This window comes from Canis lupus, chromosome 4, assembly GCF_003254725.2.
Source record: "Canis lupus dingo isolate Sandy chromosome 4, ASM325472v2, whole genome shotgun sequence".
NCBI lineage: Eukaryota > Metazoa > Chordata > Mammalia > Carnivora > Canidae > Canis > Canis lupus.
The window spans coordinates 67067718-67095096 of record NC_064246.1 but is presented as its reverse complement, the minus strand read 5'-3'; the positions used below and the strand labels follow the sequence as shown (position 1 = coordinate 67095096).

At 42.8% G+C, this 27379-nt stretch overlaps 1 protein-coding gene across 3 annotated transcripts; it reads right to left on the bottom strand.

The window, feature by feature from the left end:
• Positions 1–6249: 6249 nt before the first annotated feature.
• HMGCS1 (3-hydroxy-3-methylglutaryl-CoA synthase 1) lies at positions 6250–26957 on the bottom strand. 3 transcript variants are annotated; one of them, XM_035715513.2, is made up of 13 exons: positions 26802–26921; positions 25754–25932; positions 20972–21032; positions 15854–16311; positions 15417–15542; positions 14733–14897; positions 13460–13625; positions 12345–12515; positions 11278–11384; positions 9926–10051; positions 9532–9695; positions 8542–8645; positions 6250–6496 (listed from the first exon to the last, which is right to left on the bottom strand). In XM_035715513.2, exons 2-12 carry the CDS (start codon positions 25806–25808, stop codon positions 8556–8558), a joined length of 1689 nt encoding a protein of 562 aa, XP_035571406.1. In that variant the 5' UTR covers positions 25809–25932; positions 26802–26921; the 3' UTR covers positions 6250–6496; positions 8542–8555. The 3 variants fall into 3 exon arrangements, with proteins under 3 accessions (XP_035571406.1, XP_025291208.1, XP_025291209.1); XM_025435423.3 differs by lacking the exon at positions 25754–25932 and having other exon boundaries at positions 26802–26955; XM_025435424.3 differs by lacking the exons at positions 6250–6496; positions 20972–21032; positions 25754–25932 and having other exon boundaries at positions 8048–8645; positions 26802–26957.
• Between the last annotated feature and the right edge of the window lie 422 nt (positions 26958–27379).

The window sequence follows — 27379 nt, the reverse complement described above, 5'->3', positions numbered from 1 at the left end:
GATCTGATGATGCCCAGCTCACGAGGAGACAGCTCCAGGGGCTTCGTCTCCTACTGCCCCGTGATCAGGTGCTGCAGCTCGCGAGGGCCCGGCGCACACCAGCACCCGGAGGAGTCCCTTGTGGAGAGCATGGCCTCTCCAGGCCCCTCCAGGCCCCTCCAGGCCCCTCCAGGCTGGGCTGTGACCTTGTCCTGGGACGGCCAGAGACGCCACACGGTGTTCCTCTCTGCCGTGTTTACGGCCACGGTGCCAGTGCCGTTTGCACCAAAGCCTGAACTGGATCTTTCGGTGCGTTTGTGGGGATCCGCTTGAGCCTGGCAGCCGTGACCACTGGGTGCAAGAATGTGCTAAGCACCATGTATGTACCTCCAGGACCCAGACAGACCTAAGCCCTGGGCCTGACTTCGCACCAATGGATCTAAGACCCAACGATCTATCCTTTGCTGCGGAAGGAATGTGGAGCCGTGCCCCCAGGCCACTGGCCCTCTAATCCTCCATCCGTGTGGCAGGGCCCCGATTCTTCCTGGAGTCTGTCACCCACACTCCGGCACACATGGGTCTTGCGAGGCCATGTGAGTTCCTGCCACTCCGATGCTACACCCCCTTGGCACACTGTCGCAGCTCTAGGCTAGACGTCCTGCAGGCTGCCAAGGTAATCAGGTCCTGCAGACCCTGTGGTGACCCAGAGTGCGAGACTTGCAATTGCCCGGAGCAGATGAGAATAGCTGCTCATCCCGGAGGAACCTGAACTGTTCTGATTCTCCTTTTGATGGAAATTGAGAAGAATGCGTTTTCCAAAGTAATAGCATATCAATGCCAGAGGTTTCCGGTAAAGACCCCACACCCAGGGTGGCAGCTACAACAGACTAACAACTACCCTCCTCTATTATCCATCTGCTCTCTGTAGCAGCCTGATGGAGAAGTTAAAGGAGGTGGTGATGGGGCCCTTTACCCTTGTGTCCTTAGAAATTTTTGATGATGAGACTGACTTTGAATGCTAATACTGATGGCTGCATTTCCTCATGTGATTGCTCATGATTTACTAACATGACCTCGGAGAAAGTACAGTTCCAGAGGTTTCCATGTGGCTCTTCCCCCACAGGTCAGTGGTCTAAACATAGTTATCCCAAATATATACTTGAAGATGGGGGAAAGAGCCCCAAGGTGGGACCCATTGTGAGGCAGACGTTGGCCTGAACTCCACCCGTCACCCAGTTTCCAAAGACCCCCATCCACACATGGGCCATAATAGCGTTTAGGATTCCCTGGTATTTCAGTTTAGACTTTTTAATCCAACAGTCCTTAAAACTTCTGGGTGTGTAGTTGAAGTACTTGTGCCAGCAGGGCTTTTCCTCAAGAAGACCTGGCCTCCCAGTCACTGGGCACTGGGTCTATAAATTAATCTGCATCTGGGACCATGATTTTCTCGTCATGACAGGCTACAGCAGTCTCTGCTCACCAGCTCTCCTCTTTTCATTCTTTTGTTGTTATAAAAGGAACACTCCAGCCAGCTGTCACTCAGGACTCTGTGATCTATTAGCCATTGTCACAAAGTCCTGCAGATCAAGACACCTTGATTTCCACTTCAGCCTGACTGTCCATTATATCATGTCCATTGCCTCTAACACTTAAATAATAATGCATGGCCTCTGCCGTTCTAGAATCTCATCATCTCCGCTGATAGTAGCATGCATTTCCCACTGTCAAGGCCTACCAGCAGTGGCAGCCATCACTGACCTTTTCAGAGCTGCTGGGACACCCCTCCCCAGAACATTCCTTGTTGCCTCCTGGGGACTGTAGGTAGGGGGTTCTTCAGTTGATGTTTTCCTTAACACTGCCATCTGTGACTCATTTACTGTGGGCCATACTCCCCTCCAGCTTCTCTAGCCAACCCAACTGCACATTAAGACCAGCTCCGGGTGTTCTATTGAACCAAGTGATGGGTAAATGCTCCCGTGATGATAAACTCTCTCCTTCCAGCATAACGGTCTCCCTTGGACCTCCACCCTGGGCCCCACACCCTCGGGATCCACTTGAACACATTTTGCCCCGGTTCCTGATAGTACACATTAGCCCGATTCTGCAATTCCTTCCAGGAGACCAGGCCGTTTCCTCCCACACACACAGAGGCTGCGCTGGCTGAAGCCATGTCGAGACCTGACCTGGCTCTGGCTTTACCTTTGGGGGAGGATCTCAGGGAGGTCATGCACCATCTCACAGGCGTCTGCCTCCCTGAGGTCTTGGCCGGGTCTTCAGGCAAGGAGGGACAAGCTGCTCCTGCCAACCCTATGTGAGGGGAACCTTGTTTTCAACACTTGCAGGTGCATCTACACTGTTGTTACCCACTGAGGTCCCAGGGTCCCACTCTCTTCCTACCAAGGCTCTGACTTTGATAAAGAATTGTCAGGATGGCATTTTATCTCGTCTGCAGCTCAGCCCATGTTACAATGAGACCCCAGGCCTCTTTTAGGTTCTCTACCCTCTGCCTGGGAAGGCCCCAGAGCTTCCACGGTGGGCCTCGAGTTGAGAGCTGGCTGTCTCAAGCCAGTATTTTTTCCCCCAGGCTGCCCAAGCACTTAATAAAAACTAGCCAAACCCACCATCTTCCTCATTGCCCACCTACCGCTCAGGTGCCAACAGGTACTGTAAAGTCGGGTCAGCACGTCATCCACCCGCATCTACAGCTGAGTCTGGGTAGCGATCGTGCCCTCCACGCGCCAGGGCTGGTCAGTCAGCACCTGCTCACCAACAGCGTTAGTGGTCTATTGTTGTGAACAATTACTACAAATGTAGCTGATTAAACAACACAAATTAATATCCGACAGCTCTGAGGTAGAAAGAAATCCCTCCCGGGGCTCTCTGGCCTAAATCAAGGGGGCACAGAGCTCCTTTGGGGAGCCTGGAGAAGAATCCATTTCCTTGCTTCTTCCTGCCTCTGGAGGCTGTCCCACATTGCTGGGCTGGTGGTCCCCCGCATCCACCCACAAGGCCAGCCACGCAAGGCCAGCCACGCCGCAGCTCCCCGGTCATCCGTCGACGCTCACCTTGCCCTCTAATCACAATCCTGCAAAGTTCTCTGCTTTTGAGGACTTACATGATTAGGGTGGGCCTATCTGGACAACGCAGCAAAATTTCCCCATCTCAAGACCCTTCACCTTAATTCCATTTGCTTTTGCCAAGTTGGGTAACCTCTTTGCAAGTTCCAGAGATAGTCATCTTCTGGGATGGGGGAAGTCGTGCCTACTACATTTGCCCCCTACAAATGGCAGTGTGAGCGGTTGCCATGACTGGTGAGCAAACCAGCTGCAACCTATTATCCTGAGGGTCTGCATCACAGAGCTATTCTGGGTACCGGTGGGCTTTGCCTGGATTCTCCAGAGGAGAAAAAAAAAAAAAAAAAGCCTGACATAAAAGCTTACATGCAGCTCACTGATTTGGGAAATGATCCCAGGATGCATGAGATGTAGATGCACACAAAGAAAACAGAAGAGGAAAGCCAGTGTAAGGGTGCACTACCCAACTGGCCGTGGCAATTGGTAGTTGGTTCTGCAGGATCTTCTGAGGAACCCGGTGGAATGCTTTATGCACTAGCCAAATGTCCACCACTGGTCCAGGGTGGCCCCATGGGAACTTAACTCATCTGTACATCCAGGCTGTGAAACTGTGAGTGCCAAGTGAGTTCTGTGGGAGTCCCACATCACAGTGAGGCTAAAGTGAAAGGTACTTAGCAGGAATCCAATGGAAGGTGCTAGCATATTCTCTGAGATCCTGGTCAAAGACCAAATGGAAAGAGTTGCCACATCTGTGGCTGAAGCTGAAGGCAGGGCAGAGAGCATGTGAAATGGGGCGCAGGGGTTCAGACACACGGAGCAAAGACTCTAAGACTGGAAGAATAACCTTGGCACATTTGAGGAATGAAGACAGGGTCGATGGAAACATTGTAAGCCTTGGTGAGGAGTGTGGTACTGACTTGAAGGAGGCAGACAACAGAGCCCCTAGGAGTTGGCAAGCCTGAATAAGAAATTTGCAATGTGCTTATTGCCGAGTGGGGCAGTCCAGGTAGTCTTCAAGGAGGAAGCAACTCTTGAGATAAGCCCTCAAAGATCAACAAAGTTTGGCTAAAATGGGTTGGAGATGCTAATTTAACAGCATCTGAAAGACATGGAGGCACAGCAATGCTTTTGCAAAGTTAGTCTAACAAAACTTTTATTCTTTTTTTAACAATAGATGCCTGCGCAGTGATGAAATAGGACAAAGATGGATTCCTTTTTTTCCTTCTAAACATTTAAAATAAAAATATTTTAAATTTTTATAAGCTGGAGCCCTCATGATCTATGAACTTCAGGAGGATTGGTATTCATAATCTTCAGCACCAAATTACTATCTTTATAATACTGTTTTTTTTGGGGGGGGGTGGGGGCAGTGGGGAAGAATCACAGATCACCTATTTTCTTTGACTACCAATAAGGAAAATAATGAGGAACCCAGGGTTAATTAAAAGTAGTTGCTAGGAATCTTAAAGAAAATTTTCATTTTTTTTAAAAGATTTATTTATTTATTTATGATAGACACACAGAGAGAGAGAGAGAGGCATAGACACAGGCAGAGGGAGAGGCAGGCTCCATGCCTGGAGCCTGACGTGGGACTCGATCCTGGGACTCCAGGACCGCACCCTGGGCCAAAGGCAGGAGCTAAACAGCTGAGCCACCCAGGAATCCCCGAAAATTTTCATTTTTATGTCAAGATTATCTAGCTCTAAATTATTTAAAGACCCAGGGTGACTGGGTGACAGGCACTGAAGGGAGCACTTGACGGGATGAACACTGGGTGTTATACTATATGTTGGCAGGTCGAACTCCAATAAAAAAAATATACAAAAAAAATTATTTAAAGACCTTTTACGTTCCCTGCTTTACTAACCTCTTTAGTGTTTCTTTCAGGGCATTTCCAATAGCAGACAAGACAGGAAGTGTTTCAACTGAGTCACAGGAAGATCAAAAGTAGCTGTTTGCATCTGTTTGAGTTTTATCTCCTGCTAATCTTAAACTGACTCATTATGTTCATAGAAACAAAAACCCAGAAGGTTCAAAAAAAGTTCGGTGCCCAAACAGAGCACAAATTCCAACAAGGAGTGAGGGGAAGGATAGCACTCCTAAAGCATATTAATTAGGATTGAAGGATTTGTAAAAATGACCTTAGAGAAAGAACACTAGCCCGTTTCCTAAATGATCCAGAGGGATAGACTGGTCCAGAAAATAAAAGAAATCATCACTAAGTATTGAATCTACACATGACGTATGAGCTGAACAGGGCTAGAAATAATCTGGGTTAATTTTTGATTTCTACAATCCGAAGAGTGGATAGGGCTCTTAGAGGTGATCTAGTTCAGTATTAATACCACTGCAAAAACTATAAAACCCCTAGGAGTGGGACACCTGGGTGGCTCAGCGGTTGAGCTTCTGCTTTTGACTCAGGGCATGATCCCAGGGTCCCACATCAGGCTCCCTGCTTGAAGCCTGCTTCTCCCTCTGCCTGTGTCTCTGCCTCTGATTCTCATGAATAAATAAAATCTTTTTTAAAAAAACAACCAACCCTAGAAGCACCAGCAACATGTGGCTCTTAGGGGCGCATAGGTGGTTCAGTCGGTTGAATGTCTGACTCTTGATTTTGCCTCAGATCATGATCTCAGGTTCATGGGATGGAGCTCCAAGTCAGGCTCTACGCTCAGTGGCCAGAGTCTCTCTCCTTCTGCCCTTTCCCTACTCATGCTTGCTTTCTCTCTAAAATAAATCTTAAAACATGTGGCTCTTGCTGACAGTAGGCCATTTTATATGGGCTGTAAAATTTGCTTTTAATCTTTATTTTTATTATTTTTTAAAGATTTTATTTATTCATGAGAGAAAGAGAGAGACAGAGACATAGGCAGAGGGAGAAGCAGGCTCCATGCAGGAAGCCTGATGCGGAACTCGATCCTAGGACCCCCAGGATCACGCCATGAGCCCAAGGCAGATACTTAACTGCTGAGCCATCCAAGCATCCCTGCTTTTAATCTTTAATTGCAACCCTTAATCTTAGGTTATTTTAAGGAAAATATAGTAATTTTCTTCATAAATACTTATGGCAAAGTTTATACATATTTACTACCCACTTGGGAGTTAATGTCTTTGTCTCCAGTTTAAGGATAACGTATTATCAGTACAAATTCTTCTATGTTAGATAAATAGCTCCCTGAAGGCAAGACCATATATCTTGTTTTTTTTTTTTTTTTTAATTAAGATTTTATTTACTTATTCATAGAGACACAGAGAGAGAGAGGCAGAGACGTAGGCAGAGGGAGAAGCAGGCTCCATGCAGGGAACCCGACGTGGGACTCGATCCTGGGTCTCTAGGATCACACCCTGGACTGAAGGCGGCGCTAAACTGCTGAGCCACCCGGGCTGCCGTCTTGGTAACTCTTTAATTCAGAGTGCCTTGCTTATATCAGGTTTTCAAATGTCTGTTGAATGATGAACAAATAAATTAGTGAATGAATGAACTGAAATGAAACAAATACCCATACTTTGAAATAGCACATTAGCTGATTTTTGCCTAAACTGTTAGTTCAAGAGGGAAAAAGAATACACACATATCTGAAATATTTCTCTAAAACTTTATTCAAAGTTATTCACCTCACTGTTAATAAGGTGTACAGTTAATGCTCTGTGCCAATATTACGAGGCTTGCCCATTGCCGGCAATGGACTTTGAGAAAAACCCATTTCCTGACACCCAAAAGTTAAATTACTCTTTTCAAAACATACCAAACTCCCAATACTTGTGAAAGTATTACATGCACCATTTTCCCATTAATCTTTAAATGTGAACTTACATTATTAATCTACATCAGTGGATGTTAAAATGAAGTCATTTTAACAAATGGACTGTACAAATCAAAATACCACTAGTTAATATTAGACAAGAGTATTTTACAAACACTACATTACATATTACCTTGCAATTTGAAACATTACAGTTCATGTTTGTGTAAGTTTATTTTAGATAACTGAAACTTCACAGAATTTAACAGCAAATAAAGTTTAAAAAATTTAGTTCTGTACATTAGTTCCAACTATCTCTATTTTACAGTCTATAAGGCTCATGTCATAGTTCAGCACCAAAAAGATCTACAAAACTGTCTAACCAGTCTTCTTATTCATTTCATGTGATAGTATTTTTTTAAGTGAAAGTCTGAAAAAATGCTTTATAAATCCTACTCCCAGACCTTGAAATGGAATACTTTTTTTGGCCGTTCATACTATATAAAACTTGGGTTGTCCTTTTATTTATTTTCATTGAAAAGATACCAGAAAAAGGGAAAAGAAAGGAAAATAACACTTATACCGTGAATTTAGGCTGTCAGTCTGTAAGTTGAATTTATAACACTGAAGCATCACAGGTAACCTAACAATGCCCTGTGCCCCATCCTTCTATTTTGTTTTAAAATTTTAAAAGGCAGCCAGAAAAAATTTTTATTTATTCTTTAAAATAAGGCGCAAAGAAGGATTGCAACAACTTCCTCATACACCGCTTCACTACCATCTCCACCTTGAACCAAGGATTCCAAAGCTGACCCAGAGCTATGTCCATAGTTTCCCAGTGTACCACGCGGTCTATACCAGACGTCTGCTCAATGCTAGCATCTCTCTGTTCAGAGGTCATTACAATAACTCGTCACTGCTGGCCTGGATTTAAAGCAACATTCCAGTTTCCAGAACCAGTGTTACCATCCCAACTCTTCTCCCTCTTTAGGATTTATAAATTATAGAAAAAGAGTATATTTGTCTTGCCATTTTTTTTTTTTTTTTTTTTTTTTTTTTTTTTTTTTTTTTTTTTTTTTTTTTTTTTTTTTAAAGATTTTATTTATTCATAGGGACACAGAGGGAGAATGAGAGGCAGAGAGAGAAGCAGGCTCCATTCAGGGAGCCTGACGTGGGACTCGATCCAGGGTCTCCAGGATCACTCCCTGGGCTGCAGGCGGCGCTAAACCGCTGCACCACTGGGGCTGCCCCTGTCTTGCCATTTTTAAACAGGGTTTGTGCATATCACATTTTAAGACTACATTCCATAAACTAGAAACTTTTTTTTTTTTTTCAAAAACCAGATACTTTCACTAAGCTTGTTGGTTCAAAGTACAAAAGTCTTACATGTTTAAAAAAATTAAAATTGGAGACTAGTACCTCTGCTTTCTTCGCCTGAAGCACACAATTCATGATACCACATTCAAAAACTAAGCTTCATGCATACGAATGGCCAGAGAGGTATGAAGTTTACAGAGCCCTTAAACATCATTCCCGTACATTAAGCACTGGCTGGACCACAACAGGAAGCGTGTGAGCAAATTGAGCAAAGAACTCTCCCAAGAACACGATAGTTTTCCAGGCTTCATGTCAGTCACATAAAAAGTTACACAACATGTAATCCTTTAAAACTGTCCCCAGACATCCCATTCCCAGAACTGTTCCTATACAGACCCCCCACCCCAACCCGCACAGAAGTTTTCCACCTCACAGAAGTATCTTAATGCTCCCCGTTACTAATGACAGCTGCTTCGGCTTCTGCTGCTGTGGCAGGGAGTCTTGGCACTTTCTTAGCAGGACTTGGGATATGCTAAAAATCAAAGGAAAAAAAACTTGTCAACTCTCATAGCAGTTTTTTTGTTTTTTAAAAAGTCATTGTGTTAAATTCTACTAAGAAAAAAACTGAGAAGGGACAACTTTGGAGAGGTTTATGCTAAACATATATATTCTATAGAACTTTTTGTGGAACTAAACAGCCATTCTTTACTTTATGGTGAAGTTATTAGACAAATATTCCTAGAACAAGGAAGAGAAGGAGGCCACAGAGACCCACCACACACAGCATTCTACTTGTTACTCTTGCATTCCCAACTCTGACTCAGGTGGCCCGACTAGCTACTTCATCGGTGTAATAACAAGAAGAAAGACTATGCATCCTTCACATTGGTGCTGAACAGATAAAAGAAACAACTTCAGGGTTATATATAAAGTTCTCAGTTCAAATTGGGGCCATGATCCTTGGCAAGTCATTTAACTTTTCGCAGCTTCGTCTCTAAAATGGGAATAATACCATTTACCTCAAGATGGATTTTTTAAGGATTAAATTAGAAAATGTAAATAAAATCCCTAGCATATAATAGGAATTCAAATCCTTGCTATTAGTGTTACTTCTTGATAATCTGCAGAGAGATTTGACAATGGCCTAAGATGAGAAGGGCTCCAAACTCCGCTCTCACCTAGACATGACCACAAATGGGCCTTCTCTCTACATCAGTCTTCCTTTCAATATTGGTATTATTAACAAAACCTAGTCTTTACTGCGTGTTTTAAAAATGTTAATAATTATAAATGCAAAGCTCATTCTTTATCAACATTCCTTTAAGCTGCTCAGTCTCAGGTCCTGAAGCCCTGAGATCTGAGGATGGAGACTTCTCAGCCTGTCCAAGGCCGAGCAAAACACGAGGAGCTTCACCTACCTCAGTGGCTGCACTTGAATGTACGAGTCCTACTCCTTCACCCAGAGTATCCTCACTGGGGGAGGGGCGCCGGGCATAGGTCCTCCTGTGCTTCTCATCCACTCTGACGAGGTACCAGGTCCCTTCGAAGAGGGAATCTACTGAACTCTGAGGAATATAGTTGACTAAAGGAAAAGCAGAGAACATGAAACATTAGTTAGGATACATAAGTCACTTGGTAATAAAACTAGAGAAAAGTTGCCTATTTCCCCACAATTTTCACTGATAACACATTAGTACAGAATAAAGCCTAGACACCCTTATCTTATATGTAACATGTTTCAGGTTATTAGAGCCTTCTCCAGTAGGCTTTGGGTGTATACCTCTATGTTTAAACACAACTTAATATTTTTACCCAAGTGATGAGTGTCCTCTCTGAGCTTCATGTTTTCAGCAAAGACATCTGGTGCCACACAAGTTCTTGAGTCAAGTCTTGATTTGAGGTCACATAAACTTGCTGTTATTTTATCAAGAGCAGACCCTAAAACAGTAAATCCCAATATTAAAAGAGAATTTTTTTTAAAGATTTATTTACTTATGAGAGACAAGGGGCGGGGGGGGGGGGCGGGGCGGGCAGAGACACAGGCAGAGGGAGAAGCAGGCTGCATGTAGGGAGCCCGACGTGGGACTTGATCCCGGTGATCCCGGGACTCCACCATCATGTCATGGGCCAAAGGCAGGTCTCAACCGCTGAGCCACCCAGACGTCCCAAAAGAGAATATTTTTATATTCTCTTAACTGACTGGGTGGCGCAGTCAGTTAAGTGTCTGACTCCTGACTTATGCTCAGGTTATGATCTCAAGGTTGTGGGTTCGAGCTCCACATCAGGCTCTGCACTGTGTGTGGATCCTGCTTAGGATTCTCTCTCCCTCTCTCTCTGTCACTCCTCATAGCCCCCCACAATCTCTATTGGAAAAAAAAAAAAAAAAGGCAAAAGTAGCACATCCCAAAACTTGAAAATGCTGCCAAAAAGAAAAAAAGCTTTCCATTTCTTGAAGTACCAGATACTACTTAGGTGGAAGAGAAAATGGTATCTGTTTGGCACAGCTCCCTATGGTCTCTGACTAGACATTTGTTCAGTATCAGCCAAGAGACAAATCAGGAAATAGATGGGATGTTAAACTACAAATAACTTATTGTCCATAGTCAACCTGACACAGTTTTAGATTAATGTCAAGTCTTCCATCAGTTTTTCTCCATGTTTTTGCTCCTTCCTGTTCAAGAATATAAGACAAGACCATAAACCTATAAAAATTAGGTATGTTGTATGAAACGAAACCACAAGAAAAGACTTGGTATTACTCATTCATATGATCAGGCTCCACAGCTGCCTGCATTAGACAGATCTGCTTCCCTTACCCTCCCGACTGCACCTCCCCTGGTTATAAACACTTTACAAATGAGAATAAAATAAAGTTACTTGCTGGAGACAGAAAAATCAGACATTGTGCCATAAAAAGATTTTTTCAGCTCATTATATATTTTTTCTGACTTGGAAAAAAGGGAAGCTCTCCCAACGCAGATAATCCTGCCATTTACCCAGTTAAAGTGGATTCTTAGAGAGTAAAAATCTGGCTACGTTGAAAGAAATGAAGATACAAATGTAATGGTCTATGGGGCAGATTCAAGTGCTTGCTTGAGGAGTCTGCTCAATCAACCTTAGCACAGTAGGTCACAACATGTTCTTGTTAGAAGAGCTGCGTTTACCTGGTGTGGCATCTTGTGTAACTCTAAGGGAGTACAGGGTGGCAGCCAAACCAGAACCGTAAGAGAACACACCAATCCTCTTTCCTGCCAGCTGCTGAGGGGAGTACCTGTGTAGGGGGAAGAAAAGTTATTAAAAAGTCTCACTGATCCTTTCTCTCTCTCTCTGCCCTTTCTCTTTCTCTCTCTCTCTCTGTCTCTATGAATGAATAAATAAAATCTTTAAAAAAAAAAAGGGTCGGGAGCCCCGGTGGTGCAGCGGTTTAGCGCCGCCTGCACCCTGGGGTGTGATCCTGGGGACCCTGGATCGAGTCCCATGTCGGGCTCCCTGCATGGAGCCTGCTTCTCCCTCTACCTGTGCCTCTGCCCCTTTCTCTCTCTCTCTGTCTCTATGAATGAATAAGTAAAATCTTAAAAAAAAAAAAAAAAAGTCTCACTGAGGGGCGCCTGGGCGGCTCAGCTGGTTAGGCATCTATCTGCCTCAGGTCATGATCCCGGGGTCCTGGGATCAAGTGTGGCATGGGGCTCCCTGCTCTGTGGGGGGTCCGCCCCTCCTCCAGCTTGTGCTCTCTCTCTCTCTCTCTCTCTCAAAAAAAAAAAAAAAAAAAAAAAAAGCCTTTATAAGTAAATAAATAAAAATTAAAAGTCTCACTGATCCAAAACTACAATGTGTGGGAAGACAGAAGTTAAGAGCAAAAATTCATCCGGTGGCCTTAGGAAGTGGACCTAAAGCTCTACAACAGACCAAAACCAAGAGTCTTTATCTTTTTGGTAATGATGGGGCTTACGAAAGTCATTATGCCATAAAATAAGTTACTTTGTCAACTAGGGGTTTATGGTTCAACTGTAGGTCAAGAATAAGATCATGAGAACAGCAGCCAGGGAAGCCAGCATGAAATGAAGTACTCAGGAGTAGCTTCATCCCATTTATCCTTAAATCAATGGACAGTAGCCTCAAGAATCTGGATGTCATCCTGTGATCTGCCACCAACATGCCTGACCCCAACGTTGGTCTTCAAAATCTAACATCCCCAAATAAGAGGAGATAGGCAGCTGAAATATGTACTTACTGTGCTAGAACAGAAGCGAGGGAGCCATAAACAGACGATGTGTACATATTTCCATTTTGATTTGACACAAGCAAAGATGCCTTTGTTTTCTGATTAAAGAGTTCAGCACTAGCCTTCATAAATGCCTTTTCCACATCTCTATCAAAGTAGGTATCTTCTAATTTAACATCCCTGAAACATTTAGAAAAAAGGCCATCTTACAATGTTCAAAGACTACATTTTTATTATAGTAGCCAATGTAACTAATATTCTAATCTGCCTGTATGATTTGCTTTCCCTATTTATTAAAAGCCAAGTAGTAACAGGTTAATTGCCGTGGAAGATGTAACAGTTGTACACATTAGGTCCTTTTTGTCAAATCTTTGTATAACCAAGTTAAGACAACTTAATTCTAATGGGTTAATAAATTCCCTAAAACTCTATTGTCACCAAACAGAATACACTATACTATTTCAAGTCCATCATAATGCCTATTTAGTTAGCAAAGTCAGGATATTGCAGAAGCTGAGTCTTAAAAGTTGAGTAGAATTTATTAGATGTAGAAGGGACAGGGTGACTTTAACAGGCACGGCAGGGAACTTTAAGTGGGGAAATGTGGAAGGAGCATGAAAGCAGACTTCAGTAGTGGCGGCGCATGGCATGGGATGGGACACAGGCGCTGGAGAGGAGATTTCAGAGGCTGGAGTAGTAAATATAGGCCCCATGGGGCTCTATTATCATGGTGACAGAGGGAACAGAACTAAAAGGAGGAAATCAGAAAATAGGAGTAGAAATGACTAAAGAATTCATGTAGATAAACTACCAGTTCTCTGGGACTCAGTTTCTTCTACTTTAGACTAGATGACTTTTAAGATCCAATTAACTTTAAAATGTTCATGTCTATAGGGATCCCTGGGTGGCGCAGCGGTTTAGCGCCTGCCTTTGGCCCAGGGTGCGATCCTGGAGACCCGCGATCGAATCCCACATCGGGCTCCCGGTGCATGGAGCCTGCTTCTCCCTCTGCCTGTGTCTCTGCCTCTCTCTCTCTCTCTCTCTCTGTGACTATCATAAATAAATAAAAATTAAAAAAAAAAAATACACAAAGAAGAAAAAAAACCCTAACAAACTTCTCTTACCCAAAGGCTTCCAGGCCACTATATATACTATTTTTATCTCTGTTCTGGTCATTAAGGAAGTCATTCAGCAACATCCGAGCTAGAGACTTCTGAACCAGCTTACAGTAGGGCGAGTGGAAGATCATGAAACCAAAATCATTCAAGGTAAAATCTTTATCATTTCCCTCTGCAAGAGAAATCCAAAGAAATTATGAAATTCACTTTAAAACACTAACTTTTGAAGTATGATTTTAGAACAAGGCTAAGATGTTCTTCTATCTTTAAACAGCAACCAAAAATAAACTGTATAATGAAATTATCTCTATGGCTTAAAATGCATATCAAAAAGACACCCAGAGACAGAACACTACCCATCACTACATCACTGTTTTCAAACCTCAGAGCTTAAGAGTCTGTAATTAATTTAGTGGGTTGGGCCTGTTTTTTGTTTTTTTTTTTTTTAACCTTACGGTATTTTTTAATGAAATAGAATAGAGTAGAAAATAGCTGTGTAACCTGTGGCATGGTAAGTAATTTCATGATATTTTTGTGTGAGTTTAGCACATACAGAGAGTGTAGAGTGTACTACTCACTGTGGGTCCCAGAAAGTTAGAAAATCACTGTCCTGTTAAATACCATCAAAAGTATGACATTTTACACACTGCAAGAATGCTTCTTCTCTAGGACTACTCAATCCTACTGTGTCATTCAATACTTTTTTTTTTAAACCTCTCTTACAGCCTATAGAATGCAGATCTATGAAAAAGCCTAATTTATATGATACTGTGTGTTTTAATGGCATTAATTCAAACATTGTCTTTTTGAGTATCTCAAGAACATTTTCAGGGTTAAAGACAGAGATTAATGAGGATACTGCAAAAGCAAGGATGAATTCATAGGTCAAATGCAAACAGGCTGTAGGGGGATGGGGGTCAACATCGGTAATTTATTTTCATTAGAGTTTGCTCTGGATCACAGTTGCAAACTAAAGCCTTGTAAAAACACCTCTCCCAAAAGATGAACAAAATTCAGGTTACTTTCTTTGCCTCAGTGTTGATTTTTTTTACTGGGGGTAAGCCTAAGCATTTCTGCACAGATACACCTCATTTTCAAAGCTTCCCTGTTTCCCTAAATTACACATTCCCAGAATCTGTGGGGAAATGCTATCTGGTGGAAGGAATGGTTCAAGGACACTAATGAAGGATGCCCACAAGGCAGTGTCTCACTGAAGACACTCAGCACATTACACTGCCCTCAACGGACGTCAAAACCAAGGGAAATGGATGAAACGCACCTTTCTGCCACTGGGCTCGGATCTTTTTGCGGTAGACAGAGTAGCAGCGGTCTAGTGCACTGAGGTAGCACTGTATGGAGAGTTTGCCATCTACTATAGGATATTCCGAAAGCATGTCAGGCTTGTAAAAGTCATAGGCATGCTGCATATGTGTCCCACGAAGTCCTATGAGAACAAGAAAGGAAGAGGACATGTATATCTGCAACCTGATGTTTGTATGTTAGTCAGCAGATTGCCTTGTTCCTAAAGCATCTAATCAACTCTTGCCACTTGCAGTATGGAAATCACAAGGTGGAACCAACACATAACTGAAAAGAAACATTACAGTATCCATGGACAGGCCTCAGACTCCTTTGATACACAACATTTTATACAAGTTTCCTACCTCTAACTGGAAGATCACAATTGCTCTACTGAACTGAAAACAAATGAAACTTGTCACTAATGAGTGACAGTGGGCAAGTTACTCCTCTGTTCTTACTTATACCCATTTTCTCTGTAAAATGAGAATGACATTACTTACCTCATAAAGTTGTTATAAAGACTAAATATGCTAACATGCATATTTAGCAGGTAGTAACTGCATTTAATGAATACTCAGTACTAGTTTCTATTTGTACTTTCAACTTTCTTGGCATACTTTGTTTTAATAAAAAAAAGAAATCCGCTCCCCCAAACACTCACCTCGGTCAAAAATTAAAGGCGCATTTGGCCCAATTAGCAGAGCAACAGCTCCCACTCCACCTGTAGGTCTAGCATTTCCTGTGGCATATACAGCAATATCTCCCGCAACTACCAGGGCATACCGTCCTGAAAAAGATTTTTGTTAATATGCAAGAAGGTGATCACCACTAAAAGTATCATACATATACACTGAAGTCTTCTGTTTTTCTAAAATATGCTTTCCCATCTTTGGCAAAGGAGAAAAAAAAATGTAAATCTTTATAATTCTGTCCTACATGTTAAAGAGAACCAGTTTATAATTCAGGTAAGTTGAAAGAGGTACATTTCTGACCATATTCAAACAAGCATAACTGGTAAATTCACATATGGCATTAATTAAAAGGTCATGTGGGCCTGCGCATCCTCAAGGAGAGTTTCTTTGGAATAACGTAACATACCATCCCAGGAGCTGGACTCAATCCAATTAACAGCATTGAAGACAGCGGCTGTGCCTCCATAGCATGCATTAGTTGTATCTATTCCTTCTATATCTGTGTTCCCAGACTCCTCAAAGAGCTGCATCAAATTAGTCTTCACGGATTTTGATTTGTCAATGATTGTCTCTGTTCCAACTTCTAAACGCCCAATGCAATCATACGAAAGGCTATGTCTCTCCATAAGGTTCTGAACCACAGTCAGGCAAAGAGAGTTGATATCTTCTCTATCCGTGCAGAAGCCCATCTTGGCCTGGCCCAAGCCAATAGTATACTTTCCAGCATCTACACCATCATATTTTTCCAACTCTGCTTGATCAACATATTGAGAAGGAAAATAGATCTCAAGGGCAACAATTCCCACATCTTTTGGCCAGCAGGCTTCTGCATTCAAAGGAAGTGACCCAGGCATGGTGAAAGAGCTTTAGAAAGAAAAACAGAAGAAAACATCATTCTAGGTTATAAATTCCAGACTGTCAAGTTCAAACTTAAGAAATCAACATTAGGAGTTCAACTATCACCTGAAATGTTAGTTTCTAAGTTTAGTATACTTCATCCAGGGCAATTTTATTATTATTATTTTTTTAACTGAAGTATCGTTGACACACAATGTTACATTTGTTTCAGATATACAACAGAGTTATTTGACAACTCCATGCATTATGCTATGCTCGCCATAAGCGTAGCCAGCGTCTGTCACCATATAATGCCATTACAATACCATTAATTATATTGGGGCAATTTTAATATGTGGAGGTAGCAATTATAGTATGAATGGAACACTATTATTTATAATTATTGTCTTAGAAAGATTTGCACTTTATTTAAAACCAGACCTCTTCAGGGGCACCTGGCTGTATCAGTCGGTGGAGCATGTGACCCTTGATCTCAGGGTTGTGAGTTCAAGCCCCAGGTTGGGTGGAGATTACTTAAAAATAAAATCTTTAAAACAAACAAACAAAGCCACCTAGACCTCTTTAGATTAAGACATGATACTTAAAGGTAAATATAAGAGTCTTCTACTATAAAGAGCTATAAGATATAAGAATACAATGACCATTTAGTAATATGGTCCACCAATCAGAATTCAAGTACCTGATCTATTCCCGGCCACCCAAGAAAGTTTAAATAAGTCAGCCAGTCATTCATCATGGATATATTCTTCATTGATCTAAACAATCTCAGCAAGTAGAAAAGGCACACTATGGAAGTCTACAAAGTCCATCTACACCAGGCCCCTGATACTGTAAAGAGCCCCTCTCCTCTGCCCAGAACCCAATGATTAAAATTTTACGCAAAAATAAGTTCCAGGACCCATAAGAGGGTCATATGCCAATATCCCATGCTTTCTACAGCTAAAATACGGGCAATAAATGACCACAGAATAACAAAAAATCACTTAGCTTCTAAATCAGGAGATAAACCCAAACTGACTCAAATTTGAAAACTGGTAATCCACATATTATTTGTGTGGCAGCTAGAGAACACCTCTTAAAACCAACTCTTCTATCTTAAAAAGGGCACTACAAAGACTGTTGCCACACTGTAAATACTTTCAGTAGTATCTAGATTTACCAACAGTAAGTTAAATGTGCTAGCCACTTAAGACCATTGATATGTGTGTATGAGCAAGTCACATAACTTATCAGAACCTCCTCAATTTGTTTAGAGACTGTATTAATCAGGAAAAGTTATTCTAGGTATTTCAAATAGGGGAGAATTTAATACAGGGAAATGGTTACAAACTTGTTGGCAGAGCTAGAGGAGCAAAGGGAGAAGGTGGCTATTCAGATCCCAAAAGCTCATACTCCTAACTAAAGCTGCTGGAGCACTTCTGCTGCAGAACTAGGGTCTACACATCTTCCCCCCCACCTCCCGCCTCCCCGCTCCTTCCTGCTGACAAAAACAAGCAGGTCTCTTCTTCCTAACTTCTAATCTCACTTTAGTGAGATGGGCAGTCCACCCAGAACCCAGTTGGCATAGGAGTCAGAAAATTCAGTTATCAGGCTTTGAAGAATGGCATAGCCTATTAGTTTTAGAGACAGAATTTTCCTCCCTTTTAAACTTCTACAACTTAATTTCCTTTTTAGGCATCACATAATTGGAAGGTGCTACTTAAGTGACAGGATTTCAGGTCTTCATTGACCTAAACGTCTTAGCTTATGAGAGCTACCTGAGTCCTACCCTTTCACCAACTCACTACTACTTCGACTCCTAAAAATGAAGTAAAATCCCATATTTATGTCATTTGTCCTCTGCCACTCTGAAAACTCTAGTATAGTATCGGTATGAAATTAGAGACTATTGCCTTGGTCAGTTGTTAATTACTGAAGCCTTGAAAGAACATTGAAAGCAGAGAAGTTATCCTTAAATCATGTAATCCACCCTTAGCCTATAAGTCATCAAGTATATTAAAACCTAAAAAATAAGCACCTAGAAATATAATCACAAAATCTAAGTTAAAGATCTTAAAGGATACCACTGAATCTTCCTTCCAAATATACAAATCTTATTTATGTTTTTTCATTCATTCAAACAATGACAACATGTTACACGCCAAACATGTGGGATAAGTTTCATAAGAGATAATCCTTGCCCTTTCAACTAGTCACCATTTTTATGTATAAGATATAAACAACTAATAATAAACAAGTGAAATAACAATCACATTATGTTCCAAGAACTACTTAATTCAGCCTGGAGGCCAGGGAAAGAGTAGGAAGGGAGGCTTCTTGGTTACTGGTACTGACTTGAGTCTTCAGAATGATTAAGGAGTAATCAGTAAAGCTCTGCTGAAGCAAATGGTGGTAGGAGATTTTCAACAGGGTGGACAATACACAAAAAGGCACAGTACAAAGAGCTACAAAAAGTTTTGCTAATTTACTGAAGTGAAATGTGAGGATCAGTGAATAGATCACGCAAGCAGTACGTCAGGAGAACTGGATCAGGGTCAGGACATAATGGTTCCGGTATGCTGATGTTAGGGAGCTTCAATTTCATAATGAAGACAATAAGGAGCCATCAAACCATTTTAGACAGGAATAACTTGGTCATATTCATGTCCAGATCAATGTTTCTCCAACTCTGGAATCAATTTGGTGGATGGCAAACAATGTATTTTAAAATGTAGTAGAAAAGGACAGAAAATAATCAGATTGCATGGCACACAGTAATTAAAGAATTTTTCCACGAAAATTCTGTTTCATTCATTCACACATATCCTAGGTTGCAATATAAAGTATATTTCTTACTGAAGGTCATAGTCAAAAAAGCTTGCGAGTCACCGTTTTGGCATAATCACTAGTGCCACCCAGAGAATGGATTTGGATTAGGGAGCAGATATGGAAGTCCAGTTAAGACAGGTTATGTACTAGAGCAATTACTACATGAGGGGTGAGGGAGCAGCTTCAAAAAATAGGGAAGCCAAGTGGCAGAAATTGTGATTGGCTAGAAGTTAGGAAAAGAAGGAAGTGTTTAGGATGGCTCCCAGATTTCCAGCCTCAACTGTTTCACAGCTTCACATGCTTACTATCACATCAGCTAAGTGAACAGAGAAGCGCCTCTTTACTCTACTCTTTCCTCTCTTCCACGACAACCTCTCAGTTTATGCTCATCTAAACTGCGCTACACTGAAGTTGAAATAAAGACATAAAGGGACTCAAATATCACTAGGCAGATTCTAAGTTTAGAATAAACTACGATTAAGTCCTCTGCATAATCAATAGAAAAGAGCTCTACAACTAGAGAACCAGTCCGTATCTTTTAAGAGGAACCTCTCCTATATGCTACCCTCTAAACTGCCAAACCAGAGGCAGTAGGATTACCCACCTTCCCAGCCTTTCCCACAAGGTTACCACCCTGGATCCTCTCTACTCTTCAAACTGCTCTAAACACACTGAGGATAGTGTGATTTTCCCTGCTTGGACCAGTAACTTGCAATGCTTTTAGAAATAAAATGGACAAGTATATACAATCTTCTGAAAGTATAAGCCAGTTTATTAAAAGCCACAATGCAGGGCTTTGATTCCAGAATTAATCTCTATTTACCATAATCTGACTAGCTCTGATCAGTTCTTGTATTATTGCACTTAAGAAATAAGGTGTAACTATTATTCTTAAACTCCAAGAGGTTAAAAATAAGTCCCTTGTTTCACTTGGGGCGGGGGAATGTAGCTTAACTAACCCACCCACATCACGTTCAAAGTGAATCCTGACTCTGATCGTGGTGTGGAAGAAATTTCTACATTATCTGACTCAGTCTTTATTGCTCATTCTCTGAGGGGTTTTGATAGCCAATATGTTCTCCCTATACTCCTGATAAAAAGCTGTCCCATTTGAAATATTTAGCTTTTGATTGAAATTAAGGAGGCATAAGATTAAGCAGGAAAAGAATGGAAAATTAATACAGGGAAATAACTGTTTCTATAGCATTTCAAGTAACAAAAAATTTGATACAGTTTCTGATCTGTAATCTTTACTTTTAACTATCCTATTAAGGTATGCTCTTATGCTGTCCTCTCAAATGCTCTCTGAAATAGACCAGATACAGTAAGAAAAAGAAAAAGGCCAACTAAAGATCTGAGATGTTCACATTATGGTGTTAACTCCATACACAATAGGGTATTCTAGTTAATTCACTATTCTAAATAATCACAGACAGAAACATTTCTAAATAAAATATAGTCTAAAAACCTGACAGCTTAAGAAATTATCTGCATATATTTTTAACTTTTTGCTGATAAAAAGCATTTTTCAGAGCATTGTATCCACAATTAAAAAAAAAAAAAATCTAAGCCAGATAATGGGATTCTGTATTTATAATAAAGTATGTAAATTTTCTCTTTAGAAAGGGTAAAAAAAATTAGTTTCTAGATTTAAAACAGTAGTCTAATAATCACAAAGTTGGACAGTCTCCCAAAGCACTACACCATTAATTAATATTTAAAGATAAAGTAACTCCATAATGGATTTTAAGAATGTGTGGGTCACATGAGTGGTTATTTGCCCTGGGATAAAAATTCAATTTCCCCCTTTCATTTAGAGAGGAAGGCTTTCCTTCAGCAGCATGCTAGGATGCCATACCTGTGTGAGGAATAAAGAACTGCAGTCTCCAGGTCTGTCCCTCTGTTTCCTCCTCCAGGCACTAGGAATTTCAAATAAGAACTTCTTTTAAAGTCATAAATCACCACAGAAATTCAAATAATGAATCCAATTCAGAGTTAAAATAAACATTTCTTTGTCCAATTATATTACTACATAGAACTGATTTTGACTTTGCTAGAAATATGGTAAAGCTCATAAAACTTTTTCCCCCTTTGAGATTCTCCCATTCAAGAGCTTGCTCTAGGGGTCCCTGGGTGGCTCAGGTCATAATCCTGGGATCAAACCCTGTGTCGGGCTTCCTACTTTGTGAGGACTCTGCGTCTCCCTTTGCTTTCCCCCCACTGGTGTTCTCTCTCTCAAATAAATAAAATCTTAAAAAAAAAAAAAGAACACTTAGGAGTTTGTGGCTTTAGCAATTTGTACCTCTGAGTTCATCTATAAAATGGAGTTAATACCTGCCCTCTCAGGTGGTTGAGAAGATAAACTATGTGGATAACGCTTTGTAATAATATAAAGCATCAATACATCATTATCCTAGTTCTTAGTATTTCTCAAACAAAACATGTATCTTTCTAGTAGTAAGACCTAATTACCTACATTTATTTGATCTTATGCTCCTGACCTTCAACATGTCCACCTTACCCTCCCCAACCTTTTAAAAGTGATTTTTCCCAAACTGTGCTGGTAATAAAAAGATAAGCATGTGGTATCAAAAGAAAAGAGCATTATGCTTTATCATCATTTAAGTTATGTGGAGATAAAATGGGAAGGTGACACCAGCGCACTCACCTCAGTCTATCTGTTCTGAAGGATTGTTTTTTGTGTTTTTTTGTTGTTGTTATTCTGAAGGATTGTTAACTTGAGACAACAACAGTTCTTGTGCTTAATGAAAACGCAATTACCTTTGCTATTTAACTACTGGCAAATTGAGCATCCGTGCTTGCCTGATTAGTCAGAGACTACATTCAGTCGTCTGAATTACTTTTAGTAAATAATTTAGTAAGATTTCTTTGACATGATTAGATCATTTGAGTGCTCTTTAGATTTCATCCCTTTTACTACATTGAGTTTACCCTTCCCCCCGCAAATAAATAAGCCCTGAACTTTGTAGGAAAAGAGAAGACTTCTACATTCCAAGAGACCTCTTTGATTACAGAATTATATATACAGGGGATCCCTGGGTGGCGCAGTGGTTTGGCGCCTGCCTTTGTTTTGGCCCAGGGCGCGATCCTGGAGACCTGGGATCGAATCCCACGTCGGGCTCCCGGTGCATGGAGCCTGCTTCTCCCTCTGCCTGTGTCTCTGCCTCTCTCTCTCTCTCTCTCTCTCTCTCTGTGACTATCATAAATTAAAAAAAAAAAAAAAAAGAATTATATATACACTTTGAGAAAATAACCTATATTTTGTTCTTTATTATCTTCAACTATGCTTTTGTAACCTGCAAATTAAGTAGACCACAGGGACTGGTTCTCACTGGTGGGGGGAAAACATGATTCCCCCTCCAGGTTGGGACTAAGTAACTTAGTAATATTTCTTCTTGAAACCATATTATATATATGCATTTGATGCTATTTCCATCAAGGAAATTTCCCCTGAACTGCCAATATTCCCTCTTTCAATTTTGATTATTTCAGCTGAGGAGAGTTTAGGTGGGGCAAGCAGGGGCAGAGACAAGAGGAGGAGGGGAGGGGAAGAGGGGGAAGAGAGGAGGACTTTAGAGCAAAGAAAAAAACAAAAGAAAGAAGATTCACGAGGACTGCCATGCCTAAGCTCTCGGGAGAGTCCTGGAGGAAAGGAAATGGAGGCTGTAAACGCCACTTTCAGGAACAGTCCATCACGAAGGGATTAGGCTTCCCTTTCTCTTCTGCAACTGCTAGAGGGTTCTTGATCCTGAGATGATCGAAACTGCACTGCCAAAGTCTCCAGCAGGTCATCAGTTATTTGTAACAGAAGGTCTTTTCAGAGCAATGATGGAGGGGGGGGCAGCACAGGTCAGGAAGCAGTTAATGAATGGCAAGCGGCTGGCAGGTTACCACACAGCATGTTTGGAGCCTCTGGAGCCACAATATAGGCATTTTTGCCAAACCTAGTTTGGCAAAGAGAAAAACTGAAGAATGCGGGAGGCTGCTAGCATCAACTAGGTTCATGCAATGAAGCTTTCTTTCTCCTGGGGTTTATTCAGAGTTCTAAATTCCTTCTTTGGGATCCCTCCTCAGCCTTGATTCAAACAAAGAGTCAAAGAAGTTCATCCAGCACACATTTAGGTACATGATAAACAGTAAGCGGTTACCTGCTGATCTTTTTCACTATAACAGGAGAGAAATACAGGACATCCTTTATAATGAGAAAGACCTTTCCTCCTTGGGAAGAAGCAAGCAAAACTACTGGTGAAGGCTTTGCCCATGCCTGTACACTCTGGTCTAGTTCTCTGTTAAAAAAATAGACATTCCGGCCTCTGCCCCAGAGTTCCTGGTCTGCTTATAAATTCTACTTCTATTGCAAGGCCCTACTCTAAGCTACCTCTTCCAGGAAGGTTTCCTCAAGTTTCTCATCAGGGCTCCGCAATTCTACAGCAGGTATAGGTCATTCACACAAAGTCTTCATATTCTACTCCCTGGAAAAATAGTCATGGGCAGTCTTTTGATCCATACTCAATTCCTAGAAGTCTCCTGGGAGAGGGGGCTGTATTTTGATCCTTTTTTGAAATCTCTCTAAGGGGCTCCTGGGTGGCTCAGTGGTTGAGCATCAGCCTTTGGCTCAGTTGTGATCCCGGGGTCCTGGGATTGAATCCTGCATCGGGCTCCCTATGTCTCTGTCCCTCTCTGTGGGTCTCTCATGAATAAATTAATAAAATCTTAAAAAAAAAAAAAAAAGAAAGAAAAAGAAATGTCTTTGAGATCTTGGAGAAAAGGGCATTCAACTGCCATTTTTTGAGGGGCTGAATTTGGAGTTATCATAGTTAGAGGACAAATCTTTTAGATTTAAGTACTTGTACAGCTCTCATCAGTAAGTTCTTTTTGCTATCACATTTTAAATGAGTTGCAGCACCAAACAGTGCCCGGAACGTGTTTAAGAAAACTGGCTTTCTACTAAAAAATGTAGGTGATCCAATGGAATAAGAGAACATGTGTTGCTCTTACCAACATTCCCATATGCACATATCCCCAGTCACAAAACCTGCAACGATGAAGCCTTTGAAAAATTAGCTTCTCTACTGCTTTCATTATACTCAGTTGACAGACAGTAAGTGAGCATCACCATATACCAAGAAGTCTCAGAATGAATAGATTGTTAAGAGTTGAGGGCTACTACCATTCCATTAGATTGAGTAACATATTTTTCAACCTTCTGAATCTGTACCATCATCTTGAGAAATATAAAAATGTCAAACAGGGTGCCTGGGTGGCTCAGTCAGTTAAGCATCTGCCTTCAGCAGATGTGATCCTGGGGTCCTGGGATCCAGCGGTCCAAGGGGCTCCCTGCTCAGTGGGGAGTCTACTTCTTCCTCTGCCTCCCCCCACCTTGTGAGTGCTCGTGCGGTCTCTCTCAAATAAATAAAATCTTTTAAAATAAAATAAAATAAAATTATAAGACTCAGTTCTTTACATGAAACTAAATATAGATTCTGATATATAGTCCATCAAATTCCTCAAACCAGAACCTCAACTGTATCTCCTCTCATTCAGTTCCATTGCCTTTTTTTTTTTTTAAAAGATTTTACTTATTTATTCATGAGACACACACACACAGAGAGAGAGACAGAGAGAGATAGAGGGGCAGAGAGAGAGAGGCAGAAGCAGGCTCCATGCAAGGAGCCCGACGTGGGACTCGATCCTGGGACTCCAGGATCACGCCCTGGGCCGAAGGCAGGTGCTAAACCGCTGAGCCACCCAGGGATCCCAGCTGTTTTATGGTTTTAAATTATTCTAGAGCACTGAGTAAATACACATTACATCAATTATCAGGGTTTTGCACTTCCTTCCATGAAAGCTATCTAAAATCTCAATCAAAAAGTCTTAAAGTCCATCCCACAGTTAAGAGAAACAAGATGTAAAAGCACTCTGGAGGAATACCTAAGAAAACAAAATCAAAAGCAAGGCCCTGAAATAGCCAGCAGATGACGTGGCCTTTTATGGTACATAAAACATCCTGTAATTTCTCCCCATTGGCAGCGCCTTCCTAAGAATTGGTGTTACCTATTAAACTAGAATTGGATAAAAAGGGCAAATCTACAAATTTAGGAGAGACCTACAAAGGTTAAACACCGAGAAAAGTGCGTCTTTCTCCTTCCCCGTAAAATATACTATCCCTGCCCTCCTTACCCCTACAAAAATAACTGAAATTTTAAAAATATAAAGTTTTGATCAAAGAAAGAACACAAACTGCTTAGAGGTCTCAAGATGCAAAGAACCATTTGGACAGATCCATGTTAAGGGCTTTCAATCTCCCTTCTAACAGAATCTGTACAACTAAAGTCCAAACTCCAACTCAGAAGGAAAAACCTGTTAACTACATGAGCGTCTTCATTTGTCGTGATTTTGTCATTTATCTTGCCATTGTTTTTCAGAATTCAGCAGTGTGATAGAGCAAACATCACTCAGCCACAGCCAGAACACATCATCCAACTGCGGCAGGTTGACGGGAGCATCAGCAGCTGTGGGAAGCGCTGCAGCAGAGGTGAGCGGTGAAAAGAAGCCTTTGATGGCCTAAGGCCAAGGCCACAGGGCAAACATGACAAGCAGAGATAACCTCCTTCATTACCTGTTGTCCACATTCCTCCTCCAGGGAAGCTCAGAGTAATCCTTTTCTCTACCATCCGTCACACAAGGACACGTTTTTTCGAAGACACCATACACTTAGCTTAATCCCCAATCCTCCGTGTGTGAAGGCCCTGCGGGTACCTGCCCACTACATCACAGCAGGTCAGACCGGCTCTAAAACTATTAGCAAGAGGGAGGCACAGGATTTCAGAACACCCAGGAAACCTTTTTTTTTTTTTTTTTCCCTTTAACAGGGGCATAGAAAATTCGGAGGCGGGAAGGTAGGTGGGAGGCAGGAACCTGTGATACCCGAAGCAAGCCGACGGAAGCAGTCAGCAGCCCAAGTACTCGTTAAATCACGGTTTTAGGGGGGCACTTGATGGGATGAGCACTGGGTGTTATGCTATATGTTGGCAAATTGAACTCCAATAAAAATAAATAAACATATAAATATTAAAAAAAAATAAATCCCGGTTTTGATGCTTCTCTGCACCTGAGCTAGGGAAGAAAGTCATGCTCGCCCGCTTCCCTTTCCCAGCAACTCTATGTGGCTGCAAGAGGACACACCCCCTGCCAACCTACGAGGCTCCATCTAACCAGGCGTGGTCTTCTCCATCCCTCGGCGTCCACCCTCACCCCAAAGCTCGGGGAACGCCCGGGCAGCCCAGCTCCGGGGGCGCCCCCCGCCCCCCGCCCCTCAAGGCGATCACGGCCGCGCCCCGGCCCCCCGGCTCCCCGGCCCCCGGCTGACTAGGTCACTAGAACCCTCGCCCTCAACGCCCTTTCGCCTTCTCCCTCCGCGACTCCCCAGCCCCCCGTCAAAGCCCCCGCCTGCGGGCCCGGGCGGCTGGCGGGGCGGCCCCGCACCCCGCACCCCGCGGCGCCCGCGCCCCCATCCAGGGCCAGGTCCACGCCTCCGCCCCCGCCCCCCGCCCCCCCGCCGGGACGGAGCTGGAGCTCCTTCGGGCCTAGTCAAGGACACCGCCCGCCCGGCCTTCATCCCGCCCGGCGCCGCGGCAGCCCGGCTCCCCCCGTCGCGGGGCACTCACCCAGACGTGACCGGGCGGCTGCCGGGAAGGGAGCGAGCCACGCAAGGGCAGTACGCGGCGCCTCCCCTCCGCCACCAGCTTTATAGCCGCCGACCCACCCGACTCCCGCACCGCCGGGAGTCGGGGGGAGGCTGGACCGCGCTTCCGGCAGCCAATCGCGGCCCGCAGAGCGGCCCGGCAGAGCCCGCCCCCCCGGCCGGCTTCCGCCAATCCGGAGAGACGTGGAGGCGGGCCCCGGCTAGGGCTTTCCCTCGTGGCTGGAAGGGCGGGGGAAGGGGCGGGGACAAAGCTGGAGGCCCGAGGAAGTGGGGTGAGAGAGTGACGTGCGGTGGCCCGAGAGCCGGCCTGCCAATCACAGAGCGGCGAGAGCCGGCGAGAGCCAACGGGAGCGGAGTGAGAGCCCCTCCGACCAATTGGGGTTCAGTGCGAGGAGACGGGAGCCAATGAGGCCTCCGCGTCCCACCACTGGGGAGAGATGGTCAAGTGTGGGAGGCAAGTTGGTCCCCACTCGAGAGGCTGTCAGGTTGCCTAGCAACAGAGCTGGGCTTCACCTGTACGATTTCTGCAATACTTTATTT

Excerpts from the sequence above, each read along its gene's own strand:
- HMGCS1 (XM_035715513.2), bottom strand. The coding sequence starts at position 25,808 with ATGGTAGAGAAAAGGATTACTCTGAGCTTCCCTGGAGGAGGAATGTGG. Across the intron at positions 16,312-20,971 it reads GTTCTTTATTCCTCACACAG|CTCTTTCACCATGCCTGGGT; the intron begins GTATGGCATCCT and ends TTCTTTCTAAAG. Across the intron at positions 9,696-9,925 it reads AGAGGACACTCATCACTTGG|TCAACTATATTCCTCAGAGT; the intron begins GTAAAAATATTA and ends CTTTTCCTTTAG.